This window comes from Xiphias gladius, chromosome 19, assembly GCF_016859285.1.
Source record: "Xiphias gladius isolate SHS-SW01 ecotype Sanya breed wild chromosome 19, ASM1685928v1, whole genome shotgun sequence".
In the NCBI taxonomy this organism is placed as follows: Eukaryota; Metazoa; Chordata; class Actinopteri; order Istiophoriformes; family Xiphiidae; genus Xiphias; species Xiphias gladius.
The window spans coordinates 4,536,185-4,550,780 of NC_053418.1; the positions used below are offsets into that span (position 1 = coordinate 4,536,185).

General features: G+C 43.0%; 1 protein-coding gene across 1 annotated transcript; it reads left to right on the forward strand.

Annotated features, from left to right (window-relative positions):
• Nucleotides 1–1,028: 1,028 nt before the first annotated feature.
• fbp2 (fructose-1,6-bisphosphatase 2) lies at nt 1,029–14,596 on the forward strand. The gene is made up of 7 exons (XM_040155497.1): nt 1,029–1,201; nt 2,420–2,582; nt 3,916–4,008; nt 5,273–5,413; nt 6,722–6,859; nt 11,447–11,566; nt 14,238–14,596. The coding sequence occupies exons 1-7, from the start codon at nt 1,029–1,031 to the stop codon at nt 14,421–14,423; spliced, it is 1,014 nt and encodes a 337-aa protein (XP_040011431.1). The 3' UTR covers nt 14,424–14,596.

The window sequence follows — 14,596 nt, forward strand, 5'->3', positions numbered from 1 at the left end:
GAAATGCAATCTCAGTATTTTGTTGAAATATTTTAAGTAAAAGGAAAAAGTAACTTGAAGCCAGTTTTGTACATCATACAGGTTATAAACCGACAGAATATGCAAATACTTGAAAAAAATGAGATGGGAAAACTCTTTGTACTTACTTTCCTTAAAATTAATTAAATTTTAATTTGAAAAATGAAAAAGTTGGAAGACGTACATTCTAAAAAAGGTAAGAGATACTGTACTTGACCAAGAGGAGTTGACCTTTAAGCTAAAGGTCAGTTGAAGCTCTGAGCCCTAATGACATTTAAAGCTCACTTGAGCTGCTCTCGTGCCAAGACATAGCAGCTGAGTCTGCTGATACTCTACTGATATGAAATTCACATCTCTCTCACAACCACCGGTCCTTAACCAGAGTGTCACTTAGCTCAGAAAGACCCTACGACGTGAACTACCGACTCAAAACTCCCTGCAAACCGACTCCTGTGGGTTGTCACGGGCGGGTCACGGAAGGCATCAGAATTGAGTTCAGTCAGAAACATTTCATGCAGGATGTCTCAACCGAGGCAAACCTGGGTCTAGTTTATAGAAAGTTGTTCCTCTGTTGTCACAGCACTACACTGTTCTCGGGTTCATGTGCAAACAAATGTGGTTAAAATACTGAGAAATTTACCTAAGAGCTCTCGTGTTACCCAAGTCTTCTTACTGTTGTCTAACATGTTGCAAGTTTTTCTTTTTCTTTTCTTTTTTTTTTGGACTAAATGAATTAAAGCGCTGATAAGTGCTTGTCTTGTGCAGTAATAAAATGCGGCAGTCTCTGCAGTTGACACCTAACACCCCCTCACCCATCTACACACACACACACACACTAACACATTCACTCTTCCACTCGGCCGCACTCACAAATAGATCCCCTGGCTCGCCCTCATTGCTCCGGGTATGAAAAGGACTCGGCTGGTAATGATGTCACTCACTCGCAGTCAGTCTTCTGACCGGCACACACGCAACGTTGCTGCCCTACCGGGAGGCACAGAAGAGCCAGCATGTCGGACCAGTCGGTGTTTGACACGGACGTATGGACCCTGACCCGGTTCGTTATCGAGACCGGGCGCCTGGCCAAGGGGGCGACCGGTGAGCTGACCCAACTCATCAACGCCATGCTGACCGCCATCAAAGCCATTTCCTCTGCTGTGCGCAAGGCAGGCCTGGCCCACCTGTAAGTACCGGGGTAGTGGACTGGGCTTATTGGGGATCATCGATGTGTATGCACCATTACATAACTGACCTATATAAAGGGATAGATACTCTGTCTACAGTTAAACACTATAATGCAGATTTGTTCTTTATGAAAATATGAATGTGATGATACTTTATCGACTCGTGTGCTTGCACCGCTCCGCAAAGAGGTCAGAGGTCAAGGTCAACAGCGATCGCAGAGCTGGTAGAGTTTCAGAGTCGTGCTCGGGCCAGATGTTTGACATTTTCTTCACTCCCACAGAAGATTTAGGAGCCAAGAGCGATTCCTCTCGGGCCCCCGAGGTAGTGATTGTGTGCATAAGTTAAGAGGCTGTCAAAGATCAGTTCTGATTTCAACACCCAACCGTCGAAGACGCGGAACAATGGGGGCAGTAGAGCTGATATGAATTCATGTTTTGTGCTGGGTACAGGTTGTGCTGCTCCAGTGTAAGCAGGACAGTGAACTCTGTACGATTTGGTCGCATTTCAACACTCCAATCTTGAAGTAAAAAAAAAAGATTGTGCAGCTTTGCAATGACTTTATATAGCGGGAGATAAAATGGTAAAATCGAGACACTGCGACGTTTCGGATTGTTGAAAAGTAACGCCGTAACCAGTGCTTTGTTGAGGGAGTTGACATTGGAGGGTTTCCAGTTTTCTGGAACATTATCTGAACTCACTGAGGATAAAAAAAGGTCGATTTGTGACTTCTGGAGTTGAGCTTCCTTTAGAAGCGCTACCTCGTAGGCTACATACAAATCTCAACCATGACCAAATCTAACCTGAACGTACTCTTCCAAATGCATCCATAACTGTAGTTTTTCTAGGGGCAGTAAACGCTGAAATATCCCACAATGTCTCTCATATATTAATAGCCTGTGGTCATGCGGTAACGCTGAGAATGTCCCATATGAAGAAGAATTGCTGAAACCACGCCAACTCATGAAGAAAGGGTCATTATTCAGTGAGATTATGTAACCATTGCACAAATCAACATTGTTTGACGCTAAATGAAGGTAATTAGCAATCACAAGCTGAATAATGATGTAGTTTCTTCTTGGTGTCTCCTGGTGAAAGCTTTCACTGTGTGTGGACCGGCTCTCCTACCCTCTGCGAGGAGCCGAAATAAAGCTGTCTGTCAGTCAAATGTTTTTGGTGCCTGAGACTAATGCTTCGGCTGCCTGATTGGTCCACGCAGACAGGGCCTAGCGGGCTCGGTGAACGTGACCGGGGACGATGTGAAGAAGCTGGACGTGCTGTCCAACGACCTGGTCATCAACATGTTGCAGGCCTCCTACAGCACCTGCTGCTTGGTTTCCGAAGAGAACAAGGGGCTCATCATCACGCCCAAGGATAAGAGGGTGGGTTCTGAACACTATCCGTCTGCCGGGGAGGACAGCAACACTGCATGATGATGGACACTAGGTTTTTTCATGTTTAAGTTGCATTAGGCAAAAGTTTTTGTTAGGAATACACCCGTCCTATAACTCGCAGGTTGTAAAGTAACGTAAAAAAGAAAAAGAAAAGGCGAGTGCTCCATTCAGACAAAGTTTGGCACATAAACTAATCTGAGAAAAATGCGTTAAACTCAGTTTAATGATTGAAAGGTTACACGATTTCAAAAGCTTAAGCAGTTACCTCTTGTTTCCACTTGGTGCCACCAAAGTGTGACTTGTCAACATGCGGCTGCCAAGACTGGACAAACGGACTCACATTAACAGTGTTGTTGCTACAGAAGCACAATCTGAGTACTTCTGTTTCCTGATCTTATCAACTCTCTGCATGACTGGTCGAAACCTGTCACAGCGTGAGGCCCCTAAACAGAACGCTACTTCACACATAACGTTGTCATTGCGTAATAATTGCGTTTAACAGTTCATCACATAGCCGACTGAAAATGCATGGCCTCTGGACTTGGTTTTATTTTCGAGTGGACAAAGGGGCCCCGTAGAGGCATCAACACAGCGGCAACAGCTCGTTTCGAATCGCTCAGGAAACGCAACACGACTGAATACAATTTTCGTGAGCCTGTACTTCAGAGTGGTAGTAATAATGTGTGGTATTCTGTCCTCTCGCAGAGAGGCATCATAAATGTTTGATGTAAAGGCATCAAACGTTTTAGCAAGTATTTGTCTAACTCGCCAAATGTGACACGAAAGTAAAATAAATTTAGAGACTCCGAATGCTGCCCTGATGCATTGCCATGCAGTCCTCATACATCCACTGGACGAATATTGCATTTTGAATGATACACCCAGCTGCCCCCTGTATTAGACGACCTCTAAATTATTCAGAATGCACAAACAAAGGCGCCGGGTAGAGTCATATAATATCCACAGCCAGAACCAACGACTGGGATGTTCACTGTGACTTATTTTCAGTGCAGAGGTGTTTGTCCCTCAGTTACCTCGATGGTAGAGTCTGACGGGTGATAATGATTTGTAATTTTAAAAAAGGGAATGTACCTGTTGTCAGTCAGTAACAGACTTTTTTTAATCTTGAGACTGCCACATATCAGGAGCGATAAATTACATGGGAGAAAACGCAATGAAAATCGAGGATACTTTGAATAATTTATATGAATTTTATACTTTTGAGAGTTGGATTTACGTTCAGAGCCAGTATTAGTACCACTAGTAACAAGCTGGCACGACCTCTTTGTAACTTCTTGGCGTGGTTTTTATTTTGTCACAGGGAAAGTATGTGGTCTGTTTTGACCCTCTGGACGGCTCCAGTAACATCGACTGCTTGGCCTCCATCGGCACTATATTTGGCATTTACAAACGGGTGAGTCTGATTCACTAACCATGAAAAGAATATTCTACTATCACAGTGTTCCAGTTCGCTTCAAAAGAAATGTTGAAAACCCAGGAAAAGGGTTTTCGGGAGTGTTTGGTTTACTCCAAAAGCTTTAAAATTATGCAACAGTGGGTCATAGGTCAAAAGGCTCGATCCAGACATACTAAACAAACAACCACACTATTTTCACTTTACATAACCCTCATCGGCTTAGATTTAGTTTAGTGTTTTTTAATGCACCTGCTTCAAATGTTGTCAGTTTGATTCTATGATTGTGGCTCAAGGTAAATGTTCAGTCCTCTCAGAGGGATCGATTACATTTTATGCAATTTCACATTTACAATGGTGCAAGTGACGTGCACCACAGACGGAGGACGCCTTTTAAATGAACAACAAAAATTGGAAGAATCAAGCCTCAGACAAATGCAGCTGAGCTTGTCTAATCCTATTTTATGAAACATGCGAGTGTGTGAGTGTCAGGATAGTTTTAGGGTTATAGTTGTTATTTAGTTGTTTATTAACAGTATGCATACGCATCTCTAAAGCGCAGTTACGCTCTGCAGACACAGGAGAGCGATGCTGTCCAGCTAAGCCACGTTTCAGCCTTTTTAACCCGCAGCCACAGAGAGAGGCATCTGATCATTTTCAGAACCAGGAATCTGTGTTACTGACGTAGTCAATTTTAAACTCGGCACCAATGTGGACCCGTGTGTCCAACATTCCCTCTGTTTGAGTCTGAAAACATTTGACTGACTATAAGTTGATTTGTTGATATGTCTGCTCACCATTTTTAACAGGGCAGGAGTGAGTAAATATACTCCACCTCATACTGACCCGCACGGCCTGTGTGAAGTTGTTTACGCCACGATGGCCTGTGATTCGAGTTTAACTTTAATCAGGCTGAATGAACCAAAATTCATGGATTAGCTCACTCGGTGCTTTTTTCACATTCACAGAGTTGTAATTTGAACTGGACATTCACGTCAGTCTGGTGTTCTCAGGGTTTGTGCGGTCAACGCGAGGCATCAGATTTGGCGAACCTGATTAAATTTAGAGCCTCTGCTTCTTCTGTTCCGGGGGCCTGATTCAGCCAGCTCCACGTTGCTCTGCTGTAAAACGTTTGCATGTAATCATTCATGTCTCTGCGTGGACGCTTCGAGGTCAGCGGGTGTCTGCAGACCTGAAGCCGTTTTGATGCCAGTGTCCGTGTTTCTGCTCTGTGTCGACTTGCCTCCTCGCTCGGGTCGTTCAGACATCGGAGGGGGAGCCCACAGAGAAGGACGCCCTGCAGCCGGGTCACAACATCGTGTGTGCCGGCTACGCCCTGTACGGCAGCGCCACCCTGGTGGCCCTCAGCACCGGCGCCGGCCTCAACTTCTTCATGCTGGACCCGGTGAGTGATTCGGTCTCAGCGCAGTTCTCCACGCAGATGTCAGGTGAAGTGACATGAAATGAACCACAGTGTCTCCTTTCACTAATAAACCACATTTGTTTGATCGATATTATTTTCTCTGCCTTTGTGTCTCTTGCCTTCGCTGTTAACAGTTTACGGTTTTATTGCCCTATAACGACTTCATTTTGAAAAAAAACTGAGATTGTCCTGTCAATCATTTCTCCATGTGGCACGTCTCCACAATGCAATTGGGCGTATAGGACCGTAAACACACATAAATCCATTTTTTTATTCGGCAGAAAGTGTGTGCCACATTATCTGTCCGTAAGAAATTCGGCATAAGTATTAATTACATCATGGAATACGAAGGTCTAAGGAAAAAAGACTCTCAATTCAATAAATTCAATCAATTCAATCAATTCTCAATCAATAATTCTGACCTGACATCAATTTTAGTCTTTTTTTTTTTTTTTTTAATTTTCAGTTAAAGCCAGTTTAACCCTCCTGCATCATATTCTGCACCTTATTCCAGATTCAGATTTACCCACTAATAGAAAGGAAAACATGTTTGTTTTTGTTTTGTTTGTTTTTTTCTCAGGTGCAATAACTGATCATTGGGAATTTACCTTTCGGGAGAAGCAACTGTAGTTATTATAGGAGGGGTTTAAAAAAGTTCAGTGTATGTTTGTAAGTAATCTTGCTGCCATTATGCAGCCAGAAAAGCCGAGAAAACCAGATTGTTATGCTGTTTTCAAGCATGAAATTCACAAATCACCCGAGATTTTCAGGTGTACAGCGAATAATGCCGCACCTGCACTTTAAAGCCTCTCAAATAATGTCATTATATATTGCATTGTTATGATAATGGACGAGTATTTTGCATACTTCTCTCTAGCATTTGTTTCAGTGGACTGTACTCTCTCCGTAGGTATGATTAGGTTGTCTTGAATCCTGACACGTTTTTTTGTTTCACTGGAAACTTATGAGTAACATTTCCAAATCCAAATTCTTCACAGAGCATTTTGATGACTTAGTATGTAAATCCAAGGCTGTTGTCTCTCACACAGGAAAGTTAACAAAATGTTTCGCCCCACTGAGTCAGATTTTTAGCCTTTATTCTTTATCTTCGGCGCCTTTTCCATGTACTTTTTAAACAACCCCTTCACTCAAATTTCCCTTAAAACAAATCCAAATTGGACTCAAATTCTCTGCTCATTAAATAAACGGGACTGTTTTCCACAAGTTCAGACTTGCGGGACGCTCTTGCAGGGATTGTGACACCTAAAGGTTTTGTTCTTTCTTCGTCAGGCCATCGGTGAGTTCATCCTGATTGAGAGGAATGTGAGGATCAAGCAGAAGGGAAAGATCTACAGTATGAACGAGGGCTACGCCAAGTATTTCCACCCCTCCATCAACGAGTACCTGAAGCACAAGAAGTATCCAGAGGTGAAAGCGTATGAAATAAGTAAACAACTTCTAGAGAAGCTGCTGTGCAAGTGCGAACGTCTGATGCACACCGGCAAGGTTTTCTGTTTGATTTTGAGCCAAAGCTGCGACCGTAGCCAGCTCGACTTTGTGTTTCTGGTTTTCGAATCTGGCAAAAATCTCGTGTCCTCTCAGAGAAGCTGTTTCGCTGACACAGAGCTATAATTAGGCTCAGTCCTGAGACAGGATTTCAAACACCAGTGGCTTCTCACACGCATCATGTGACTCCTGACAGAGCACTTGCTCTGGCAGAATGAGTTCACGCAAGGGACTTTGGGGTGGAGGCACCAAAAAAAAAAGCTGTGTGCAAAATTTTCTTTCTTTTCTTTCTCTCTTTCTGTTTTTGTCAAGTTAATCGTCCTTTCCAGCCTAATTCTTTAGCTAAAGCGAAAACACCAACCATGCTGTCCCGGACGCGATTGACAGTCAGTTGAGCGTGACAGCTCGGTCAGACAGGGCGGCGGGCGCCGGCTCGGTCAGCTGAGCCGCCGGGTGGTGACACGGTCATTGCAGGAAACATCTTGTTACTCAGGAAACTGCAGCAGCTTCTCATCTGGAAACGCTGATGTCCGCACACGAGCGGCACAGTCACAAACATGACGGCACTCAAACTTTTATGAAATACCGGCATCTCTGACGCTTCCTCCTGACGACGGGCACACAAAACCCCCCACTGAAAATAATACAAAAAATAATAAAGAAACAATAAACAAATAATTTAGGATTTACTATTTTAGGTTTAGATCAAACTCACTACCCAGCTGCATGTGAAATGATTAAAATTAACCTCATCTTTACTGGCTGCAACACTGACCTAAAGTATAATACAATAATATTATCTATAATATTCTGAAATGGGCCACTCTGCAAAATGAGCACTTCTACTTTTGGTACATTAAGGATATTTTATTTTTAATTATTTTGTACTTCTATTTACTCGTGCTTTTACTGAATACATGTAACAGACTGTTTCTGCACCGTGGAATCACTACTTTTACTTAATTTTTTTTTACTTTACTTCTTCCACCACAGTTACTCTGGGATGGATTCCAGGGTAATGGCAAATAAAGAAAAGATGATCCGAAATCTCCAAAGAAACGTTTCAAACCAGCCTTTCAGCATTTTACTCAGCAGGTCTCATATGCTTCCACCAGAGTCATGGCGAAATACTCGGCCTCCGTTTGGCGCTCCCAGATGTGCTCTCTTACAAAGTGTTCTGTTGTGGTATTAAAGGTATTTATTTAAAAGGAGCAGTACAGCATCCTGGGAAATACGCTTGTTTGCTCTCTAAACCTGAGAGAGTAGAAAGAGTTACGAGGCTGAACCGTGCAAAATTAAAGTTTGGCAGGAAGTGGAAATGATAGAAATTGTGCCACAGTTGCTCTTTTACTCACGTCATCCTACCAGTCGAACGATTACAGTAGTGGCACACTCATCATCATGTTACTCCTCACATAACTGTCACGAATTTGACAGCGTAGGACAGTAACCGCAGTGTGACTCGCTGTCATGTATGCATGAGGCCTTGGACTGGCAATGCAACTGTGGCTTGAAAAACAACCCGGAGGGAAGTTTGAATCGGGTTTTAGCGGTACTCTTGATTTTCAGCATCATTCTCCCCCTGTTCTTTTTTTAAACCAGGCGCTGAGGCTCTGTCTTTGTCACCTGATGAAACAAAACGACTGCTACAAATGCAGGGTGGTAAACCTGGAGAATTATTTTAGAAATTTCAAGTCTGTGGATTTTGGTAGAGTAGTATTATTTCCTTCCTATTCCACAGGCTAGTTTGTAACTTTCTGGAACTAAATCCCTACTTTTCCTTGGAGAGACAGGCTGGACGTTGACTGACTGTGTTTATTAAACCTGTCAGACACACAACATCCATGTAGAGTACGATCAACTTTTTTTTTTTTTTTTTTTTTTCTGGGTTTGATTTTCTGGGAAACAAACCTTGCACGGTCAGGTTAACACCACCTGATCAGTGCTCCCAGATCTGCTCTCCAACAGGTCCTGACTTCTCTCCCGGCACTAAGAAGCTCCCAGGACATTCCGTAGTTTGTGTGAAGATAATTTTCAAGCACGTCTCGCCCACAAAAACTTCCACCCGCCCTTTTTGCCTCTGCTCTTTGTTTTTTCAGTTTCTCTTCCTTTATTTTAGGAAGTTTCACAGCTTCCCTCCAGTGCGGTCAGCTGGATGTGATTATTGTTTTTTCTCTTGTAATTTCGGGGAGGGCTGCTTTCAGGAAATACTATGCACACACGCTTACTCACACAAACACACACACACACACACACACACTCACACACACACACTCCTCCCATACGATGAATGGGCTGTGACTCAGCAGGCACATGACTCTTCATCACGTTGCGCCGGTCTGAGCACGAAGCTCGCTTCAGGGCAGCTCCCCTCGGATTCTACTTTTTTTTATCGTGTGCTGCTTTGTTCAGTACAGTGCTCGGTGTGAGAGTGTCGGCGCATGTTCCAGGGAGTGAAACACAGTGAAATAAATGAAAGATAGGAAAAGATAAACCTTCCACAAATAAAACTTATGAAAAGTGGACTCTCCATACTTTGACAGTCCCCTTGTTGAACCTATCGGTGATCTCGAAGTTCTCCGCGGCCTGTTTTTGTAGGTTTGCCTAAAAGCGCTGAGTCCCTTCCTTTGGCAGGCTCAGTGCACGTCCCGGTTGCTGCAGATGGACTTTGACCTGTTTGTTGTTTGCTGTTCGGCTTGTCCCTCAGCAGCAGGCCACGACAGCAGAACGGGTCGTGATCTCTGAACGCGGCAGATTTGCTGAAGCTGCAACCATGAAGGGAGCTGCCCGGCTGCTCTGCTTATTTATTAGCCTTTTCGATTAATAACTAAAAAAAAAAAAAAAAAACGTAGTTGAAATGCATGTGCAAGTAATACACTAGGGTTTTAAAATTAAAAAAAATATAAAATCTAAGCTTTTTGGCACAAATATTTGTGTGGATTTGTGTAAATAATTCAGGTTGTCTTGACAGAGAAACAGACGCTTTTGCATTCCTTAAAATTTTTTTTAGCTAAACTGTATTTCATAACAAAATAAAAGAATACAAAAAAAAGGATCAACATACTCTATTTCAGTCAGTGATGCTTCCTTAGCTGAACATATGACTGTATATTTCTACTTAACATTGATTTTTCCAAAAGTGCCCTTAGAAAGCACTGGTGCACTCGTCCTGTCGGTGGATTCAAAGTTATTTTTCCACCAGGCAGAGATAACCTTATTTCTGAGTAGAGTTTCAGTCTCCGTAGTTTTGGTGTGTTTTTAATAAAAAACACACATTAAAGTATCCATATCCGCTTTTAACTTTCTGTGATCAAACCGGTGTAGACCTTCACTGAATCATTTAAACTGCTTTAAGATTTAAACACTGAAAGATTCATTTCAAAGAGTCTTTGAAGTTGAAAGTTCTGCCTGAAAAAAGTTTTCTAAGCGCCCAAAAGACGAGACAGGTTTATGTGACAATCCGATGTTTAGGAGTGACTGGCCACGGTGTCTGTGTGTGTGTGTGTGTGTGTGTGTGTGTGTGTGTCTCTGCCAAGTGCCAGAGGAAACGCATTACCCAATTAGCCTGAGGCCATTTAAATAATGAGTATTTACACAACAGCCCTCAGATAATCCATTATCACGCAGGCTCGCTGCTGTGGAGAATCACAAAAAAGGTTTGACTGGATCTGGATCATCCTGGCTGGTAAAGTTTTTAATTGAGGCCTGGGACTCTTTACATGAGGGGGAAATATAGAGCAAACGAGTGAACAGCAGCGAGTTGATTAAGCTGAATTATCGGTTTGATTTTTGATTTTTGATTTCTTTTTTTCTCCATGAAATCTTGTCATCATTGGAATCCATCCATTGTAACTGATGTGAATACAAACTGACTGCAGCCACTTTCTCTGTGAAGAAGGAAGCGATGGATTTTCAAGCCTTTAGGGAGTGAGTGTTTGGTGCTAACAAAAAAACAAAAAAATAGATTTTGAGTGGAGTATCACTGGAATTGTAATGCCTGAGTTTCTGTACCGACACCAAAACAATACTCTTTTTTTTTTTTGACACCTTACTGAGTAAAATAAACTCAAATATAAATGTTTCTAAACACAACAAGACATACATGAGCTTTGCCCAAATGAGTTACAGTCTAAAATTGGCAAAATTGGGATTGAAATATGAAGATCTAGTTAAAGGATAAGCAAACAAGACCTACATTCCATGTCATCATTCGTTACCTGAAAAAGTTCGATAAGCTTTTCTATAAACACATTTCAATCTGTGTATCCACACCTCATGAAATCAACATGAAATTTGTGTCCTTGGCTAAAAAAGAAAATCTGTAATGTTTAGAGTTTGGGACCTGGAGATGGGGTCGTGGACCATTTGAAAAGCGAATGACCTCGACGGGTGTGAAGCACCGACCCTAGACTCTCGCAACAAGTGTTCAACCACCATAAGATACAACACCGACCGAAAACATTCGATAGCTCCACACACCAAAGCTGAAAATGTCTTCCTTTCCTGCAGGATGGCAGCTCCCCCTACGGGTCCCGATACGTGGGTTCCATGGTCTCAGATGTTCACCGCACCATCGCCTACGGAGGGATCTTCATGTACCCAGCCAATGAGAAGAGCCCCAAGGGAAAGGTAACCGCTGACCTCCGCTGAAACCGTCTTACTGACACGGAGCGTTTTGCGTTGACGCCCCCGATCACAGGATCGCATGCCGTACTGCTTAAAAACACTCGTTAAACCTCTCAAAAAAAGGGACTTGTGGACGGACTGGCCCCGGCCTCGTATCTGACCTCTGCACTCCGTACATTAGTCCACGATTCACTCACAGAGCGTTCCTCGTGCAAACCTTAGGGGAAAATCTCAAAACATGCTGTTTTCCAGCATCTTCAAAAGTTTTTCTCCGACCCCCCCCGAGTGTCTTCCTTATTCGCGGAAGGACAAAATATTTGTCTCGGGGAGAAACCGAGCTTTAAATCCGGTATCTCCACGGACTGTGCCGGCCGCCGTGCAAGGACCTGTCTCATAATAACAAAGTCAGTGCCAGATGTGGCTACACTGGCCCTAGACCTTTGGCACTGGCCCACCAAAATCCTCACCACCACCTGTACAGTCCCTCTAACACATTTATTATATTTTTGAGTAGAAAATTTGGTTTTTACGGGACAAATATAGTTTGTTAAATAACTGAATGCATAAAAATAGTAATAATAATGAGAAGAATTCACAGAGTTGGCTTTAAAGACGACAACAAACAAGTGGTGAGCCCTGAGCCCCCAAAACTTCTGTACCAAAATCAAAAGCCTTAATACACCAGATTTTCAGTTACAGTATGGACCCAGTGACCCGGACTGGTGCATCAATGAGCCACCTGCGGCAGGGTCTCCTGTCAGGACCACAAGTCGCGCGGTGGGCCTCAGCGGCTCACTTCAGCAGGCTCAGCCAGAGCCACAGGGTTGCGGTTCTTGGTACCTGACGCCCTGAGGCGTCTCACCGACACTCAGTTGGCTTTCAGTGACAGGCAGCGCAGTGAATCTTGCGCTCGTGTGACCTGAGGCTGGAGTTGTTTTTCTCGTCCTGTGATAAAATAAATTGCAGAGACGGTCGGGGCTGGTCGTTAAGATAAACTTCAGCCTCTCACCCATTTCCCTCCCGGCAGCTCGGCTCCGTGACCCATTTATCCTGCGCATACTGAACTTATTCACATCTCTAACGGTTTTTTTTTTGTCATTCTTGTGCTCAAAATTATGAAACAAAACTTTCAAATAAGATTCAAATTTTTGTTTTAATGAGAGCACGTGGTTAACAGAAGTGGGATTACGGCTCGAGCCACAGCTTCTGGCTCCATTGTGTCTTTCCTGGCGGCGGTTTCCGGTGCAGCGAGGACACCTTATCTCATCATGACCCAGATCCTCATTACTGACCTTTAACTTCACGTGCTAAATCCGGGCAAGGCAATTTATTTGGGTGGCACATTTTAAAAACAGCGGCAGTTCACAGAGCTTTACAACTTGCACAAAACAAGTGAGACAGAGTGAGAACGTTACGTGGAAACAACCGTTATAATTAGCCTAGACACCCAAAAACCAACTTTCAGATTTCCGCCAGGTTTAGCCTGGTTTCAACGTAGACGTCACTCAGAGCTCACTGGGAAGCAAAGGCGTGTAAACTTCCTTGAGAAAATTATTTATTTTTTAGCAAAAAATAGAAATTATTATTATTTAGCAAACAGCAGAGGCAGGTGTCTGAGTTATTACGCGACTGCCAAAGTCTATATATGTTTTCAACTTGTGTTTCCTCCTATATATCCTGCAAGTTCACATCGTGATGCTGAAGCAAAAGAAAACTAATGTGATAGCAGCAAATTGTTGTGAGGCTGGTCTTTGATGGTCGAATAACACGTGACAACTGCTTTTACATGTCGTTGTTTTTGTTTTTGTGTCTTTTGGCCAACACCGGCACATTTATAGTGATGTTGATCAATGTGCATCATCCCCGTAAACGATAACGCTATATTTTACAGGTCCATTATTTCCTAATAATTCCTTGAAAGAGTCCTGTGTGGTTTGGTGCTAATTACAGGAGAAAGCAGAGAAAAAAATTGTCTAAAAATGTTATTGTAGTTCAATTAGTCGTGTTGATTTGATTATTGACATCCAGATGAATTTCCATGAAAGAACCCGGCAAATATTTATTATTCGTTCATTTATTATTGGAAACTTTATTCTTCACTTAAGCTGAATTCTTTGAAATAGATTTCTAGATATATAATATATTATATATGTAAAATCCATTAATAAAGGGTAATGGGTTTTTCTCAATTTGTAATATGCCAAAGCCATAAGCAAAAGTAAGTCAGACACATGTAAATGTTAATAAACAATTAAGAGAAGGTTCTACAGCCCATCAAGTCTGTAATAATAGATGTTAATGAGCTGTTTGTAAATGGATTTTGGTCCAGTTAAGTGGTCAAACAGTCCGTTGAAGGGGTCTTCCTAATTAATTAAAGAGCATGTCGTGCTGGAGGAGGAATTTCCACAATCTGGCAACCCCAAAAAAGTCGTTCTCATTAATGGCCTGTCAACTCTAATCTATAAATGGGGCCTTATCAGAAAAGTGGTACAAAAATTTAAATTATAGCAGTTTGAACAAGGAACCCTGCCACTGAGTGGAAGAGAAAACACTCTACAGTGCAAACAATAAATTCTGACCCCGTTTCATTTGTGCTTCTTATTCACGCGAGAATCCCCAAACTGGAATCTGAGATCTGAAATCGTGTTTTCCTTTCACCTTCTCCCCTCAAAAGCTGCGGCTGCTGTACGAGTGCAACCCCATCGCCTTCGTCATCGAGCAGGCGGGCGGCATCGCCACCACCGGCACCCAGAGGGTGCTGGACGTCCAGCCCGAAGCGCTCCACCAGCGGGTGCCCTTCGTGGTGGGCTCCCCCGATGACGTCAACGAGTACCTGGCCTTTGTCAAGAAGTTTTCGTAGAGCTGCAGACGCCTCGTTTCAAGAGCGGCTTCTCCAACAGTCAGTGTTTGTACAGCAAGCCCAGGAGGACATAGAGATGATTCTTCAGATTTTGTTTGTTTTTCGTACTCATCACGATGTTGTATTGGGATCTCCACGCAGTGTGCTCTTTAGACCAGAGAATAAACATCTTG

Coding starts and splice junctions, on each gene's coding strand:
- fbp2 (XM_040155497.1), top strand. CDS start 1,029: ATGTCGGACCAGTCGGTGTTTGACACGGACGTATGGACCCTGACCCGG. Junction 4,009..5,272: donor TATTTGGCATTTACAAACGG/GTGAGTCTGATT, acceptor CGGGTCGTTCAG/ACATCGGAGGGGGAGCCCAC. Junction 6,860..11,446: donor AGCACAAGAAGTATCCAGAG/GTGAAAGCGTAT, acceptor CCTTTCCTGCAG/GATGGCAGCTCCCCCTACGG.